Here is a 15,971-nt window from a genome sequence, read left to right on the forward strand (position 1 = left end):
TTTGAATTGTCACTGGCCTTAACCATGTGGACATAACCCAGTTTAACATACTCAAGAAGAAACGTTCAACATTGCAGGTTTTATTTTGAAGGCCTTAACCGGAAATCCTCTTATACTGAAGGGATGTTTCCTCGTAGGTTACACTCCTCCTCTCTCTAGCCTACATTGAGCCAGTTCTTCTCTGTAATAAAGGAGAGCGAGGACGCCGCTGGTGTTGTCAACATGTGGACGTGTCTCTATCTCGTGTTTGAATCGTGAAGGATTCACGCGGACGTATGGATACGGTCGGCGGCGACAACCTGCGGAGACGCACGAGGAGCGCGCGAGCCTTCTGCAGACAACAAATCGGAGCGCGAGCCGACGAGTCCAACGTGCTGCGCTGCCTCAGCGTGGGAAACACGGAAGAGGACCATGACATGAAGGGGGACACCGGCCTCTACAAGCAGGACAACCTGGGGCTGAGGGTCATGGCGCCCCGCTACAGCCTGCTGCGGGAGGTGGGGAGGGGTACATACGGCGTGGTGTACGAAGCGGTGGCGCGGAGATCCGGCGCTAAAGTCGCCGTGAAGAAACTGCGATGCGATGCGCCGGAAAATGTGGAGCTCGCCCTGCAGGAGTTCTGGGCGCTGGCAAGTCTGGAGAAACGGCACCAGAATGTGGTGCAGCTGGAGGAGTGTGTGCTGCAGAGGAACGGTATGGCCCAGAAAATGAGCCACGGGAACAAACGGTCCAAACAGTACCTGCGACTGGTGGAGACTTCACTGAAAGGTGAGGCTCTGTTTGAGCTGAGTCACTAAGGCACTATTACACTGAAGCAACTGCTGCTTGTGGATCTGGATCCTTGGTGTTGGTGGATGAATGCCGAACTGAAAAGCATTAACTAAGATTGAAGAACCTGGTATTTCGTGGCAATTAGTTTTTTGGGGTGAACCGACATCGCCAGTCTAATGTTAAATGGCAGGATTTTTAAATGTAGTTTGGACTTCCTATCCAAAGCAGGTCATATTCCGTCAGATGTAGGGACTGATTTACTGTGGATGGTTTTGCTCGGGTCTGTTTAAAAACTAAAAGCAGCTTTAGGGTCTATCAACAGTTTCGGGGAGTGTCTGGAACTGTTACATCATTTGATTTGGCTAACCCGGAGGAGTGTTTCATCTCGGTGCTTTTTAGTTTTATGAGTTGTTGTGTTGACTGCTGGCTGGGCTTCAGCGGCCCAAAAGACAGGTCGACGCTAGTAAGGTTTAGTTTGTAGGGTTGGCTTTGTTTTTAGGACATTTCCTCTCAAGTAGAATTGTTGTTGTCGCCATGACACAGGCTCGCTGGGGGGGATGGGTAGATATTGTGAAGGAGCTCCGGAGGCTGACTCACTAAAATGGAGTCTGCTGTGTTGGCTGTAGTCACAGAGGTATTGTCCACATTCCTTTGGCCGTCAGCGCAAAATCCACCACATCAGCCTTTTGCTTTCTGTCTATAAGTGTAAACTTCATGTGCCTTGCTGCTTCACTTCTGCTTATCTAGCGCACGTTGTGTGCTCTTTGTAATATTGTGAAAAACCGGATTATTAATTTCAACTATTACAAAACAACAGTGAGGGTCCAGATGTGTACCTCCTTCACAGATTGTTCAAAGCTACTGGAAGTATGCATCTTAACTAGTGACCTGTCTGAATAATGGGCACAGCTCTCCATTGTTTGCTATACAGTGGCTCATTAATCAAGGACATGTATTATGCATCACAAGGTTGTATAACAAAGTCAGTGTTGGCAGTCCCTTTATGCTACACACACAGAAAAAGATAATTCATTAAATTATAAAATAATGTAGAAAATACTGTAAAATGAAACTACACACACACACATACACATACACACCCAGGAATGCAGTTTCTGTCTGGTTGAATGTAAACAGCAGCAACAAGATGGTGATGATGATATGGTTTCATCTTCACATAAAAAGAAACTGTGTGCATCCACTTTGACTGTTTTGGTGCATTAAGCATCATCGATGTAAACAGAGTCCGCCTCCAATCATCTGCTCCGAGCACCGTCTGCCCGCCCAGTTCTCCAACACTCTCTGATTTCCCATTGTTTGAGCAGACTGGACATTAGAGCGGTTAATTGGCAATAATTTGGTGGTACAATGTATACATTTTCTATTTTCTTCCACTCCTCTTGGGTTAGCCAGGAGCAGCCTTAAATCTAAGCTTGGTCAGCATGGCTCCTATCGGGCTCTCTTCCTTTTTGTGCAACAGATATTTGTAATGCTAACATCCAGTCAGATGCCTTTCTATTTGCTGAAAACCTGAAATTCAAGCCACATCGTGTTCAAGGTACCCTGAACTGTCTCAGCCCATTCAATCAGATAAATACCACCCACACCCTGATAAAGGAAGGACAATGAGGTTGGAGTGGAAACGCCTAATGTCAGATAGTTAGTGTGCCGATTCACTGGCTTATGGGAACTGGTGATCATTACAGCCTGGTATCAAATGATCTGATGTGTTTTCACAGTGACATGTCTAAATCATTATCATTGATCATTATAAAGATGTGTCTTAGTTTTAGTGTGTATCATTGCACCACTGTGTGAATGACTGGTGTGCGTCTGTTGCAGGTGAGAGAGTGCTCGGCCCTCCAGAGGAGCCGTGTTACCTCTGGTTCGTCATGGAGTTCTGTGAAGGCGGCGACCTCAACCAGTTCATCCTGTCCCGGCGGCCCGACTCGCGAACCAACAACAGCTTCATGCTCCAGCTGACCAGTGCTGTCGCCTTCCTGCATGAAAACAACATCGTCCACAGAGATCTCAAACCCGACAACATCCTCATCTCAGAGAAGTCAGGTGCTCCGGTTCTCAAGGTGGCCGACTTTGGCCTCAGTAAAGTTTGCGCCGGTTTAGGAAATGCCAGCGAGGGCAAGGTTGGTGAAGACAAGAATAAAAACATCAATGTCAACAAGTTTTGGCTGTCGTCAGCCTGTGGCTCAGACTTCTATATGGCTCCCGAGGTGTGGGAGGGCCACTACACAGCCAAGGCTGACATATTTGCCCTAGGCATCATCATCTGGGCCATGCTGGAGAGAATTACTTTCATTGATGCTGAGTCTAAGCGGGAGCTGCTGGGTACATATGTGAGGCAAGGAGCAGACATTGTGCCGGTGGGTGAGGCACTGCTAGAGAACCCAAAGATGGTACTGGACATCCCACAGAAACGCAGGTCGTGCATGTCCGACGGAGTGAGGAAGCTGCTGCAGGACATGCTCGCCGTCAACCCTCAGGACCGGCCCAACGCTTCAGAGCTGCAGGCCAGAATGGACCAGGTTATGTGTGCTGCATGACCCTCAACCAGATGGTTTTACAGGTACTTACACCTTTTCCTTAATATAACTCACAAACAATGTAATGATTGCAGTTTCTCCATACGTCCATAAATCTGTTCATTACATTTTTGACAACATAGTTCATACATCCCTGGAGTCTCCTCCAGCCATTCATATACACACATTTGTGTCTTATGGTATGTTGTAAACCTGTGGAAATGCAGGCAAAAAAATCCAAATTATTTCTATTGAAGGAAACTTAAAAAATGCTGATTTATACTTCCACGTTAAATCCACGCTGAATGTGTGGCATAGGTATATTAAATATAGGACTTTCTCCTGGCGTTCGTTACTAAAACTGGGTGGGAACAATCGTAGTTTAAAATAAAACAAACCTGCACTGGAGTACCAGTCCAAGTCTTTAGGGCGGTGTGGAAGTTGTGTGCTTATAAATACTGTTGTACCATATAACATCAGGACATCCATTTTCAGTGTTTTCAAGTTTCCCACACATCCAGGAAAACTGGAAATTTAGAGACTAGTTGTCATGCAAACACCTGGAAATTGATTAAAATGACCAAATATCCAGGAAATAATGTATGTTGTCTCAGGATTGCAGTGTTAATGTGGCCTCAGTGGTCGGACAAGCACAAAAAAATTCTGCTATCCCTTGCCCCGATCAGTTCAATGGTCGCACACACCATCTACTCTGATGTTTGTGTTGCAGTAATTACAGTAAAAGTAACTGCATTAGCTCATTAACATCTTAGTTTCAGTCCCCATTGTATGAAGAAGAAAGAAATGCAGTGGCATAGAAACCCTAGCACCCGCTAATGTTTTAGCAGGGTAATTGCAAAGTGACGCAGATATACCATCACACAAGTATAAATGCTATTGGTAGAAGTTTGGCATTGTGTGGTTGCCTGCAGGGGTTTGTAGTTCTCAGGGACTAGTTTGAAGTTGCTAGTGGCTCAAATAAGAAATTGTGAGTATATAGTGATAGTGAGTTGAAATGCTCCATGTTCATGGCTGTCAGTTAGTGACATTTGCAGTGTGAGCTGCTGTGGAACGTTGCATAGACTTTATTATGTGTGCAAGTGAATGATTAGGAGCGGGGGTGGGGTGGCTGCTGCTGGTGTCCTGCCTGGGGCACATATTTTGTAACTGCAGTAACAGCCCTCAGTGTATGTGCTCTTGTACTGTCAGTCATCTTGCCTGGATAAGCGTGTGTGTGTTTGTTGTGCTTGAGCTAACAGGACACCTTATGCAACCAACCCCCCCCCACAGATCCACAGATGCCTGTGTTTCAAAGAGGCTGAGCGAGCGTGCTCTGGCTCCTCCTGTTGCTTTTTGTACATAAATAGTTCATGTTATTACATAGGATGGCGGCCTGCTTGTTGCTTAACTGAGCTACCAGAATCACTTTCTTTAATGTGTCTTGGCATTTTCCTTTTGTTTTGCCTTGCTCTTGAAGGAGGTGGGGAGGATATTATGTGAGCAGGGCCAGGATAGGAGCTACAAAAATCCCAGCTGACCCTCCCTCTCCTGCTCTGCTTTTTGCCTGTAAGTCTGCTCAACCTGCCCCCCCCACCTCCCATTCACCCATTCCTCCATTCCCCAATCAGCTCCCTGCATGTGCACCAAATGCTGAACAAGATATTTGTCTTCTAACTTCAGGGAGCTACAGTATAACTGGCAGCTATATTCACTTTAGTATTGCAATGGTATCAGATTTTGACAGAGAATATCACGGTATAATGACACTATAGAATTATTATCCCAGAACAGACAAACAATGACTCTAGATAGGGCCTTTCGTGAAGGAGAAGCGTGCTCTGGACAAGGGCAATCTCTGGCACGGCTTGGCACAGCTCATTTCAACTGGTAATGGAAATGCAAATCAGTGCAGCATTGTTTGAGTGTGGTAGTAAACATTCAAGCAGCTTCTCGCTAACCTGCGCTTTCATGTTCAACAGTAATTCCATTGGTAACGTGATAGCAGGGCCCAATTCATTGTGGCTGTTTGTTTTGTGTGTCTGCAAGCTGGTGTCCAACAGAGCAAGTAAGACGTCTTCTCTCTAGCTTGCCTTCTCCCAGTTAATCCTTCATTCACATCTTACCAATAACTTTTTAAATCCATATTGGTTTGTTTGAATCAAGTAGCATCTCCATATGTCCAATTCCCATGCCACATAAAAATGACATGTCAGCACTGGTCATTAAAGCGCGTTGTCTCTATGGACTGCAGGATAAAGCTATAAATCCCTGCCGGCCCCTCTTTTAAGTCAGTTATGTAACTGAGTATGTTGGCACAAACCGTATCTGTGATGGACGAGCCAAGCGGCTGCACACTTCCATACACAGCAGTCCCCTCACACGGTGCTGCAGGTCACATTTAACAACTGTATGTGCAGCAGGATTCACCAGAGGCTCCGTCTCCTCACCACTGCTCACAATGGCTCAACATAATCCCCAACACAGCGGACATATTGACATATTGGCAGTGTTGATGCAAGGCAGCGTGCAGGACCTCCCAGGCTGTTTGGAAGTGTTTTCAGGCCCTGCAGTCAGCTGCCCTGTTAGTGTGATTGACAGCAAGCCTGTGACCTCCTGTTGGTCTGTCCCACCACACCTCTGTTACAGGCTTCAGTTACACCATGCACTGCTTTACTCACTCTTGCTAGCGTTTACAGTATCCTTATTCAACAGCTACTTTTTTTATGTTTGCATATGCTACCAGACATTTGTATCGTTGCTGCTGTTTTGAATCTTTATACATGCAGCAAATGTGCACGTCAGTTAGCCTGCGTGCATGCAGCAGGCAGGGCACTCTGCAGTGGCCATTGCTGTAAAAGAGTCTGAGGCAGTTTGCTGCAGCAGTCTGACAGTGCTGCACTGATTCAGCACATCTCTGTTTATAGGCTGCCGCAAACTTCACATCCTCACTGCTGCACAGTGAGAGTCAGTGTTTAAAACCCCGGTTGAAAGAACATCAGTAACGTCTCTCCAGCTGTCTCTGTGCCACACACACGTTGCTCAAGCTGTGAAATCCTCCAGGGGGCTTCAGTGTCTCCTCAAGAAAAACAGTGTTGTAACAGAGCTGCTGACAGATGTTCTGCTAGCAAATAAAGACCTCTCAGGGGAGCAGCACTTTAGTATCTGAGCTTAAGATATCAAGACAAACATGTAAAGCACCACTTGCAGCTAATGCAGGCTTCAATTTCTGTTTCTTCCTCGTTCCTCCAGACCAGGCTAATTTGCAAATATATAAATTAGTCTAGAACAACGGGCATTATTAACGGGCCCTGACTCAAAGCCTGCTGAATATAACTGGACAGATGTACAAGAATTAAGGCAAAAACGTGACGCAGCAACGCATGCCTGTTGGGGAGGTGCTTTGCCTGTTTTTAAGCAGGAAGAAAATGCTCCCAAACTCAATCTGACAACATGTTTTCAAAAACATTTGAGTAGAGAAATATTTAACACAGTGACAGAATCTGGATCCATATTTGATCATCACAGCCTAGTTTGAGTTTGTTGTGCCTGTGTATAGCTCTAGATGGACCTGGTGACAATCCTCTGTGAATCATTGTAGAAAACCATTTACTAGGGCCTTTCCATTAACACGTTAGCCGTGCCGAATCAAACCACACAGCTGAGTAAAACGGAGCCAAGCAAAGCCAGCATACATATGTATGGAAAAGAGCTATAGCAAATAATAACACACTGCCTAAGCACTGACATTACATGTTCTCTTGCTGATGTAAATACAAGCAACATATTCCTGAGAAACCATCTTTTCAAGCTCACTCTCTGAAGTTACTGACGCAATCGTTGGAGCTCTTATAATCGTAGTGTCCAAAATGGGGAAAAAAGTCATATTCTGAAGAGCTTGGATGCATGTTAGTGCTGCAGCTAAGGATTGATTGCCTTTAGTATCGCAAAGGAAGGCAGCAAAAACTGAAACTAAAACAAGAAAATGTTTTAGAAAAATGACTTCAGTGATTAATCGATTGTCAGAATAGTTAATTAAATTAGTGTCAAATGACCTTGGTGTCAATTTCTTGTGCACATGTGGAAATTCCACTAGTGTTGGTAGTTGAGGAAAGGTCATAGGTCACCAGAAATATTCACCCGGCGGCCATTAATGTCAAACTGTGAACCCAATGCTGCCCAGCACATCTGGCTTGGACCTTCTTGAGACAAACAGTTTGCAGACGACTGTTGGGATGTTAACATGTACACAAAGAAACAGGTTACTCAGTGACATTAGGTTACACAGGCAGGGCTCCAGACTAACTTTTTGCATTGGTTGCACTGGTGCGCCTAACTTTTTTTTTTTTAGCACTAGCACAAAATGTAGGTGCACCCAAATTTTTCATTGCGTCGCCTTTAACGCCATAAGGTCACCTTTTTATCGCTCTCCATAACTTTCATATAATGCCAGGGAAATAGTTTCAGCCAGTCCTGTCTGAAGGAATATATTTTGGCCTTTTTAATTTGGGTCTTGGAGCCGGGCTCTATCCCAGACTCGGTTGTCTCCTCCTCTGGTTCCGAGTCTGATGCTGTTGCCGAAGGACCGGGGCTCAGCAATTTTTAAACACACACAACTTAGCGCGGTGAACAGGACCACAGCCAATCAGAGGCAAAGACCTGCCCAAGCTCTGTCTCTTATTGGTTTAGAACACGATATGATCCTACCATGAGTGTGTGAGTTCAGTCACAGGAGAACAGAGAGATGATGCGCTTGCAAAATAAATGTATGTTTTCACCCGGGCAGCGCCAGGTGCACCAGTGCGACCTCGAAAAATTATTAGTCGCAAAATTTTGGTCACATGTGCGACCAAATTGGTCGCACTCTGGAGCCCTGACAGGTAACCAGACTGCACATTTACATCCACTGCCACAAGCTTCCTCTCTACTCAACACTGCATGTAAAACCTCATTTTGTGCCTGTTGCTGTTGAGTCATTTGTTTTTTAAACATGTTAAATGTTTTTTGTCTTGTGTTTTTCTGCAGATTTGTGACTCTACCTGGAGCTGCTACATCAGCAAGGGTCTCCTGTTTTAATCTGAAGAATGTGAAGATAAGGGAGAAGCAAGGGAGAGCAATTACTCCTGAAGTCTGGATGCTGAAATGGGATTTTTGTTTACAGTGAAGTCATCTGCCACTTCTGCTAGAGAATGTTTGTCTTGCCTTCAATATTACGATAAAGCAAGAAACATTAGGTCTGCTGCTCGGCGTGAAGCTTGAGGAAACTGATGTACTGATCGATTGAAGGGAGAGTTCTGGAGAAATTCCCATCAGAGAACATGAGTTAGTGGCACTGTGCCAAGGCCGGTGTAGTGACTGACTCTAAACCGAAGCCACAGCATTAGTTTAAATATGTGTGTGTGTGTGTTCACAGGGGTGAACGTCTCCATGTGTCTGGCACTTTGGTTATATTTAATGAAAACACTGTGACATCCTCTTGTTTCTTGTGAGTTTCTGTTATTTTGTCTAAAACGTCAGTCAAGTCTGGTCTGTCAGATGTTTTACGTTGCTGACAGTTAGGGTTGTTCCACATGCTTACCTGTCTTGTGTTGGTGTACTTCCTGTTGTTTGCCTGCGATCTAGTAAACAGACTGCCACGTGTTCTCAGTGAGATTTGACAGCTTTATGTGATGGTAGAAAACAGTGTCAGCTGCCCCTTTTCTGTTACTGGAGCTCAGTTTCTCCAGACATCTGTTGGTTTACACTGAGGTATTAGAGTCATGGTTAGTTATTAGCAGTGTGTCATATGTGGGAAATCCATTGCCATGGGATATGTAACTCTTTATTACGATATATATCGCAATATAATCAGTTCAGTTGAGGCCATTTGGGCTAAGCCCTGAATCAGATACTTGCAAAAATCTTGTATATTCTGTCATAAAGTAGTCATGCTTATTGATTTGCAGCATTGCCCACAATGCCCTCCTGCATCCAAAGCTTTTAAAGTAATAGTTAGCTAGTATAAACTAGAGCAGAATTAATAATGCCTGACAGATTTCTAAAGTGTCCCAGTAAAAATAGTCATATCCCGTCAAATAATCGTCATATAGATAATTCTATATATTTGTGGCCTGGGTTTTGTTTTTTGTTTGCATTGTTAACAGCCTAACTCCTTTCCTCAGCCACCTTTCTGTGGTCCACATCAGTGTTGCTAACGGTCCTTCTATTCAGTGCTCAAATACACATCCTCAGTGAAATGCAGTTAGCAGACCAGCTTTCACTGAAGATGGAGAGTAATTTCAGTTAGTTGTTGGAGTTTCTCCTGAACATGTTTGATACAATTTTTGTCGCCACAAATGCAAAAGCTAGGAAGGTAAACCCAGGTCAGATTTAAGACAAATTGAAGTTTAGGAGCGCATTTTTTGTTTTTAATTGCCCCTTTTTGGTCATAAAAGGTCAATTTGAAACACTCTTTACAAACTGAAGTGTGTTAATTAATACATTAATACATTGTGAAAAGCTATATGAGCAGAAATGTCTCAAACTAGAAATGCCTGTGATAGAGTGAATGTTAGTTCTAATAAGGAGTGTAACTGGATAATTTCTACCCCCACTTTGCCTTTTGAAAGCCAGTGTGAAGAGCAGGTCGTGGGCACATTATTCCTTTTTATTTTCCACTAATCTAATTCTTTATACCTATGGTGCCTTTAAATTGCTAGTCAGGTAAAATTTGGCTCAAGGTCAGCTGCTGTATTGTTCTTTGATTTGGCACTCCAAATCCTTATTCAGGGTATATGGTCTTGATGATTTCCTTTCTTCAGTGTTTAGAGTGTAATTATGGATGAGGACCGATGCACGTAATTTGCCCTAAGAAAAATGTTTTTTTTTTTAAATTGCCATGTGATCATTTTTACATTTTACTGTGGACCATTTACTTGGGGGGTAAAATCATAATTTTAAAGGGAATGATGTTTGAACAGCCATGTTCTGGGAGTGCAGTTATTTCATACTCTTAAGGTTGCGTTGAAGGTCTGAACTGCGATGAGCAGGTTTTGTTTCTTGTTGAGAAGTAATCACTCTAAATGTAAAAATCAGGCCTGTTGTGAGATGTAACTGTGCCTGCGATCAAAAGTGGAATGCGAAAAATAAGGAGTGTGGAGGCATTTTGGATCATTTGTACAGCTGTTGTAACTGTTCTCGCCCTGAAACCAAAAGTCAGCAGCTGAATGATTTCTCCTTAAGTCTGTCGTATGTTGAACTGAACTGGGACCCTGAGTGATTGAACAGAATCCCGTTTCTTTGTGATTATACTACCTCATGTTTCTGCACATGTTCACCTTTTCTTTAATGAGCCATCGTTTCATTTTTTCCGACAGACATTCCTCAGCTAGAGACGAAACCCGGCAGATTTCAGAGCGACGGCTTTATGTTTCACATCATCACAGTGTGCGTGGGTGTGTGCAGTTTCCCTTCGATTGTAAATGCATCACATGGGTTTGGAATAAGCTTTTGACTGCTGTCAGTTGCTTGTCGGTTTTTTAAGGATGCTTTGTGAGAAATGGGTTTACATTGATGCAGATGTTTACACACCTTTTATGTACTTTGGTTAAATTCTTGAACTTCTGTGAAAAGTGTACCTCAGTTCCTCCCTTTGTTTCACTACTGTATGAATATGTGGTTGTGTGGGGTAGAACTGATCATCTTGAACTAGCTGACGGTAGAGCAGAGCTTGAGACGGTCAGCTCACACACAGTGTTTTATTCTGATTTCTGAAGAAATGTTACTTTCATTAAGTTAAAAGATAAAAATATTTAAGCAAAACCCTCAAAATGTTTTCTTCCGTGCCCATGTAGCTGCCTCTGGATGGTTTCCTTTGGTGTTGGAATAATGCACCTGTAAAAGTGTGTTTGACTAATGACAGGTGGGTCACTTGTTTAACATGCAACACTCGTCTATGCAACTCTGCCTCCCTGGACAGACTGCGGAACAATCCAGGCCTGGTTGGTTCTGGTTTAGTTCTCCCTGCTTCTCATCCTGACAGGAACTTTACTGTACAACTGGACCTTGTTGTGCTCAGATGACTTGACCTTTTATTTCAACAGATTTTACAGTCCTTGGTTGTTCATAATACTAAAGCCATTTGCTTGAATGAAAACGTTTGTTTTTTTCTATTGCTGACTTTGTACATATCAGGGCTCTGTTTCAATAAAGGTTGGAAATACCTCTCCTCTCTGAATGTTTGACATTTGTATGACAATGACTGAGGTGTGTAGGAGGCGTGGGAAGGAATTTAATAAAGCTAGAGTGCTGAGGAAATCATAAGCATGTAGTTTCCATGACGGATAGCTGGGTGTGCCTGTTTTGCCCCTCCCTGTTGAGCAAATAGGAATAACTGACAAGAAGTTGTTGACTCCCTCACTTTGAATGTTTACTGATGCTTATTAATTAAAACTTGATTTCCTTCTGCCCCGCTGCTTAAAGAGGCAAGTAGAGCTGAAATGACTGTCAATCGAATGCCACATCAGGCTAAGAAGTCCAGCAACTCACATGCCTAATCAGACAAGTGGGGAAAAATATTTTTTTCAGTGCTAATGATGGAAAAGTAGCTAAGGAGGCTAAGGAGTGTGCCATCTTGCTTCCTTCCTATCTTTGCTGAGAGTTGCACATGCTTAGTTTGACTAGGAAAATGGCAGTGGGTAAAGACAGAGTTTACAAGCTGAAGGGTATGTGAGCATTTAAGCTATCCTGGAAATGGGACTAGCCGTGGGTGATAAAGGATGTTGGTTAAACTCTAAACTCAAAAGTTTGTCACAAGTTTGAGAGCAAGGTAGCAAAAACTTGACTGAAGTGCCATAAAAGAGCATACAGCATATGCCTTGCATGGCAGCTAAGAGGGTCATTGTTCTTTATTAACAACTAATAAAAAGGCCAGTAAAAATTGACTTTGGGCAAATATATTTCTGACTGAATCCTTCAATGTAAAATCTCTTATATGTCTGACATATACAATCCCAGTATAACTGCCCAAAAACCCAATAAAAAGATCAAAACAGTGTTAGTCTATTTCTCAATACTTTCTTTTATTCCTACCCTTTCTGTGGTTCTCATGCCGCATTCATGTCGTATTGGAATTACGAGATTCCAACTTGAATCAACAAACTAAATAAATAGCCTTCATGTAAACAACCAAATCATCATTCTTAGAGGTCTGGTGTGTAGGATTTAGGAGCATCTAGTGGTGTAGTTGCAGATTGCAAGCATCTGAATACTGCTAACCATCCAAGCATGTAGGGTAAACTACGGTGGCCTCAAACATTATCTGAAATATCACATTAACAGAGAGGTCAGTCAGAGATGATGCAAATCCACACTGACAGAATGTCATGTATCCCTGTGTGAAACCAGTCAGGCAAGTTCACTCTGAGCTATACACACATCACAGCATATAAACAAAAATAAATAATTGTTCACTAACGTATGAGTTTTTAATGCATATTAAATGCAGAAGTAATTGATACATTTGTAACTGCTTTATTAACAGATCCCAGTTAAACTAGAAAAGTCAGTAATTATTACGGTGGCACCATCCAGACTCCATACAGGTCTACATGGGTCATACTGTTTCTTCAAACGGACTGTGAGATGTTAACAAAGTTCCTGTCATGAACAAATATATATACCACTATAACTCCTACATTTAGTACATAATACTTATGACATTCTTGTGTTCATAGAGTAAATTATTTTTGTACCAGAGGGTTTTTTTCTGCAGTTGTTCAAGCATCATGTTCTCTGCAGCCTGACCATGAGTTGTGACTGGTCTTTGTGTCGCAGCTGAACAGAATGTGGAGTTGACAAGCCGTGATCTGTGTAATTAACCGCCAAACAATGGTGCACTCATTCCCCCTCAGACTTTCCCAGCCCTAAAAGGATGCACAGTTGGAATGTCAAACATGGTCAGGCAGTCAGCATGCCAAAGCCGGATCCCTCTGTCTGTGAACCTGCAGTGCAGACGTTGTGTTGTTTAGCACTATGCATGTCCCCAAGGGCCGTAAAACCACAAAGGTACAACTATGTTAACTACTAATGTCACAAATCTGTTTAACCTGAACACAAGTGGTGTTGTTGTGAGAGAGAAAAGGATAATTTGCTCTGGAAATATGTTTAAACCCAATGGTGGACAAAACAGTAGAAAGGGCAGCATGCAGAGAGTTGTGATGCAATTATGGTGAAACAGCTTAGCCAGAGTTAGGATTAACACCCAAGTGGGTATTTTGTCCACCGGAAAGGTACCCCAGCGGGCGCTTTGTCTTGTTTTGTCCACTGGAAAGGCACACTTCAGGGTGCTTTATCACATTTTTTTCACTAGAAGGGAGTTTTATCACATTTTGACCACTGGAAGAACACCCTTGAAGGCACTTTTGCATGTTTTTTCAAACATCACTAGTGTCCACTAGTACTCAAACCAAAGTGCTGTGACAGTTTTAACAGATTTTCGACGGACACCACAGTTTCTATTGCATAGTGTATGAATACTAATAATGCATTTTATTTGTAGAGACACTCAAAATGTTGTGTAAAATAACACAATACAATAAAAGCATACAGATATATAAATAAGTGGGCTAAATCCTTCCTCTACACAGTCATCCATCCAGTCTTGAGTTAATCATCAATAGCAGTGTAGCAGTAGTTTGAGCTGGAATTGATTATCTTAATGTCCAAATAGTATTCAACTGTGATCACACTGAAAACAGGCGCAGAGCTCTGAAGCAATCAATCAGCCACTCATCCCAAAGTAGCCAATCAATCAGCACCGATAAGAACAGCTGTGTCATTGGCTCAGTGTTTGAATGGAACTGTAGAGACATCAGCATGAGTCAATTCCACACATAACAATGGATGATATGATATTATGTCCTTAAAGACCCCCTCCAGACTTGTTTTAACACATATATCCAAATTGTCTGCTTGGAACAATGTTGTATCATTTCCACATTAAAATCCCTAAAATATGCAAATGTTGTTGATTTCTAAAGTTTTCCTGCTGGACACAAGATGTCTCCTCCTTCACTGTAAAGTCCATTCTCAGTGGATGTGCACTGGTGGCTTCAAGTTTCTACATCACACTGTACAAGTTGCATAGTGCTTCCAGTTGTGGTTCGGGAGGCAGACACCCTCTCCACATTCAAGAGTAGGCTTAAGACATTCCTCTTTGATAAAGCTTATAGTTAGGGCTGGATCAGGTGAGTCCTGAACCATCCCTTAGTTATGCTGCTATAGGCCTAGACTATCGGGGGATTTCCCATGGTGCACTGAGCTCCTCTCTTCCTCTCTCTCTCTTTCTGCACTCATTCATGTTCCATTAATGCATGTTACTAACTCCACTTCTTCCCCGGAGTTCTTGTGCTTTCTCGTCTCGCAGGTTCTCATGGATCCTGGTGGAGCCTCCTGCCATGGTCCTGCTAGATTTCCATTGCCAATACTGTTGGTACTGTGCGTCTGTCTGTCTGTCTGTCTGTCTCTTTCTCTGTCTCTCTCTGTCTGTCTGTCTGTCTGTCTGTCTCTCTCTCTCTCTCTCTCTCTCTCTCTCACCCCAACTGGTCGAGGCAGACGACCACCCACCTAGAGCCGGAGGATCTGTCCTAGGTTTCTGCCTTTTAACAGGCAGTTTTTCCTTGCCCTTGTCTCCAAGGTCTTGCTCATGGTGGTACTGTTGGGTCTCTGTAATTAATGTTAAAGAGTTCGGTCTAGACCTGCTCTATTTGAAAAGTGTCCTGAGATAACTTCTGTTATGAAGTGGCGCTATACAAATAAAATTGAATTGAATTGAATTGAATAGTGGACCGGGAGGCTTAAGTTGATTGTTGAGTTTCCTTCCCAGAGTCCCAGAGTGTCTGTATTTAATGGCCTGTATCTGATTGAATTCGGTGGATTCTTGCAAATACCATTAGGAGCACTACAACAAGTCAGAGGAACCTGATTTTTTCATTATTTATCTGTCTCATGTTCTACATGTTGATATATTGATTGTTCATATATTTTACAAAGTTTAAAGGACAATTCCGGCGCAAAATGAACCTGGGGTTAATAACACATGTGTACCGAGTTGGTTCGTTCTCTGGGATATGTTTTCATTCTAATCGAACGTGACCAATTTTAGCACAAACCGCTAATTAGCTTATAACGCTAGCCAACGGGTCACAGAGTAACGTGAAAAGAAATCGCTTTTTATACCACTAACAAGACTCAAAATAGCACCACACTTACATGGTAGCATAATGAGGGCCCCTATGTATAAACCGCAGCATTGAGAACTTTATAAGTGTACAGACAGTTTATTAAAAAGATAGTTTAGAACAACAGTAGCGTTCACGTATACAGACGGGCGCCATCTTGGGAAAACAGTCAGGGGTTAGGTCATTCATGCAGATCAATGATAAAGACTTACAGCTGGCAATGTGAACTAAAACAAACGGAATTTGCTCAATATATCAGAAATAATCGCACCGATGTAAAACACAACTTGTCTAGTGTACTTACTCAGTGGATAACTGTCCATCTGGTCGCTGCCTCCAATTTATTTTCGGGACATGGAAAAAAGTTTCAAGTACAGCTCTGTTTATCAGAGAGAGGAAATCTTCACACTGTACAAAACACTGCGTCTCTTGGGTGTCGCGACGC

General features: G+C 43.0%; 2 protein-coding genes across 2 annotated transcripts in view; one reads left to right on the forward strand and one right to left on the reverse strand.

Moving 5' to 3' along the window:
- The window catches only part of LOC127371863 (fibronectin type III domain-containing protein 11-like), a 145,904-nt gene that overhangs the window by 91,824 nt on the left and 38,109 nt on the right, over positions 1 to 15,971 (reverse strand). Inside the window, exon 2 of the transcript XR_007886465.1 lies at positions 14,913 to 15,043. The gene's annotated coding sequence lies outside the window, so the exon portion shown is untranslated. The remainder of the gene's footprint in view (positions 1 to 14,912; positions 15,044 to 15,971) is intronic.
- Positions 140 to 11,510, forward strand: LOC127371848 (serine/threonine-protein kinase 35). The gene is made up of 3 exons (XM_051415018.1): positions 140 to 768; positions 2,614 to 3,355; positions 8,334 to 11,510. Exons 1-2 carry the CDS (start codon positions 276 to 278, stop codon positions 3,330 to 3,332), a joined length of 1,212 nt encoding a protein of 403 aa, XP_051270978.1. The 5' UTR covers positions 140 to 275; the 3' UTR covers positions 3,333 to 3,355; positions 8,334 to 11,510.

This window comes from Dicentrarchus labrax, unplaced genomic scaffold (assembly GCF_905237075.1).
Source record: "Dicentrarchus labrax unplaced genomic scaffold, dlabrax2021, whole genome shotgun sequence".
Classification (NCBI taxonomy): domain Eukaryota; kingdom Metazoa; phylum Chordata; class Actinopteri; family Moronidae; genus Dicentrarchus; species Dicentrarchus labrax.

Excerpts from the sequence above, each read along its gene's own strand:
- LOC127371848 (XM_051415018.1), top strand. The coding sequence starts at position 276 with ATGGATACGGTCGGCGGCGACAACCTGCGGAGACGCACGAGGAGCGCG. Across the intron at positions 769-2,613 it reads GGTGGAGACTTCACTGAAAG|GTGAGAGAGTGCTCGGCCCT; the intron begins GTGAGGCTCTGT and ends CGTCTGTTGCAG.